General features: G+C 76.3%; 1 protein-coding gene across 1 annotated transcript in view; it reads right to left on the bottom strand.

Annotated features, from left to right (window-relative positions):
* EMIHUDRAFT_116083 (hypothetical protein) overlaps positions 1–1,585 on the bottom strand; it is a gene marked incomplete at both ends in the record, with an annotated part of 7,061 nt that overhangs the window by 4,171 nt on the left and 1,305 nt on the right. The window contains 2 exons of the mRNA XM_005776537.1: positions 270–945; positions 1,200–1,265. Coding sequence (XP_005776594.1) covers positions 270–945; positions 1,200–1,265 — 742 coding nt within the window. The remainder of the gene's footprint in view (positions 1–269; positions 946–1,199; positions 1,266–1,585) is intronic.

Below are 1,585 nucleotides of genomic sequence, written 5' to 3'. Positions count from 1 at the left end.
GGAAAGAGGGCGGCGCGCGCGTGTGTCCCTCCGCCTGCGCTGCCCGCGCCGCCGCCTCCTTCTCCTCCCTTGCGGCGGCCGCCGCCTCCGCCTCCGCCTGCGTAGCGGCGAGCAGCCGCGACGTCTCGTCTAGAGCCACCGAAGACCTGGCCGCCTCCTGCTCCGCCGCCACCGCCCGCCGCGTGGACGCCTCGGTCGCCTCGCGCGCCCTCGCCACCTCCTCGCCTGCCGCCTCCAGCGCAGCCGCCTACAGAGCTCGCCCCAGTGACGTGTGCGAGACATGTCCTCGAATTGTCTTATCCAGAAGGCGCGCGACGCCGCCTTCTCGGCCTTGGCGATCGCCGCTGCCTTCGCTTCGAGCTCCGCGATCGCCTTCGCCTCGGCCGCCTCCCTCGCCGCCACCGCCGCGTCGTACTCGGCCTGCGCGCGCGCCTTGGCCGCCTCCTTCTCCGCCCGCGCCGCCGCGTCCGCCTGCTCCGCCAGCTCCCTCTCCTTGCGGCGCAAGTTGTCCTGCGCAAACTCGAGCGCGTCGTCCAGCTCGCCCACCCGCTCGGACGCGTACTTAATCCCCTCCTCGAGCTCCGCCTGCGCCTCCGCCAGCCGCGCCTCCGTCTTGTCCAACGCGATCGACACGCCCTTGGCGCGCTCCTCCGCCGCCGCCGCTCGCTCCTTCTCCGCCGCGCGCGCCTCGAGCGCCGCAGCGACCTCCTTCTCCGCCGCCGCCACCGCCGCCTCGCGATCCGCCCTCGCCGCCTCCGCCGCCTCCGCCTCCGCCGCCGCCGTCGCCGTCGCGCTCTCCGCCTCCGCCGCCGCCTCCGCCGCCCTCGCCTGAGCCTCCGCCGCCGCCGCCGCCTCGGCCTCTGCCCTCGCCTCCGCCTCCGCCGCCGCCGCCGCCGCCTTGGCCGCTTGCGACTCCGCACCAAGCGCCCGCTCGCGGAAGCGCGCCTGGAGGAGGCGAGAGGCGGGAGCGTGGCCTGGGGGGAGGAGGTGTCTCGGAAGTGTCCCTGAAGTGTCCCTGAAGTGTCCCTGAAGTGTCCCTGAAGTGACTCGGAATGCCTCGGGAAGTGTCTCGGAAGTGACTCGGAAAGTGACTCGGAAGCGTCTCGGAAGTGACTCGGAAGTGGCTCGCAAAGTGTCAGGCCGCGCGCCTCGGCCTTGCGCGCCGCGATGGCGTCGAACTCGGCGCGCGCCTTGTCGACGTTCGCGCGCAGCAGCCCAGCCGACTTGTCCGCGTTCGCGCGGATCACTGCCGCGGCCTGCTCGGCCTGCGGGAGAGGGAGGAGGCGGAGGGGGCGGTGGCGTGGTGGGCAGAGGCGAGGGCAGTGGAGAGGGCGGCGAGGGCAGTGGCGGTGGCGGTGAAGCGCGGAGAGGCGAGGGCGGCGGCGAGGGTGGGCGGCGGCGACGGTGCGGGCGATGGCAGCGAGGCGGCGGCGAGGGCGGCGGCGAGGGCGGCGGCGAGGGCGGCGGCGAGGGCGGCGGCGGCGAGGGCGGCGGCGAGGGCGGCGGCGGCGAGGGCGGCGTCGAGGGCGGCGGCGGCGAGGGCGGCGGCGAGGGCGGCGGCGGTGAGGGCGGCTGCGAGGGCGGC

This window comes from Emiliania huxleyi, assembly GCF_000372725.1.
Source record: "Emiliania huxleyi CCMP1516 unplaced genomic scaffold EMIHUscaffold_278, whole genome shotgun sequence".
In the NCBI taxonomy this organism is placed as follows: Eukaryota; Haptophyta; order Isochrysidales; family Noelaerhabdaceae; genus Emiliania; species Emiliania huxleyi.
Note: the sequence above shows the minus strand (reverse complement) of the source record. Positions and strands in the feature narration are given on the sequence as shown.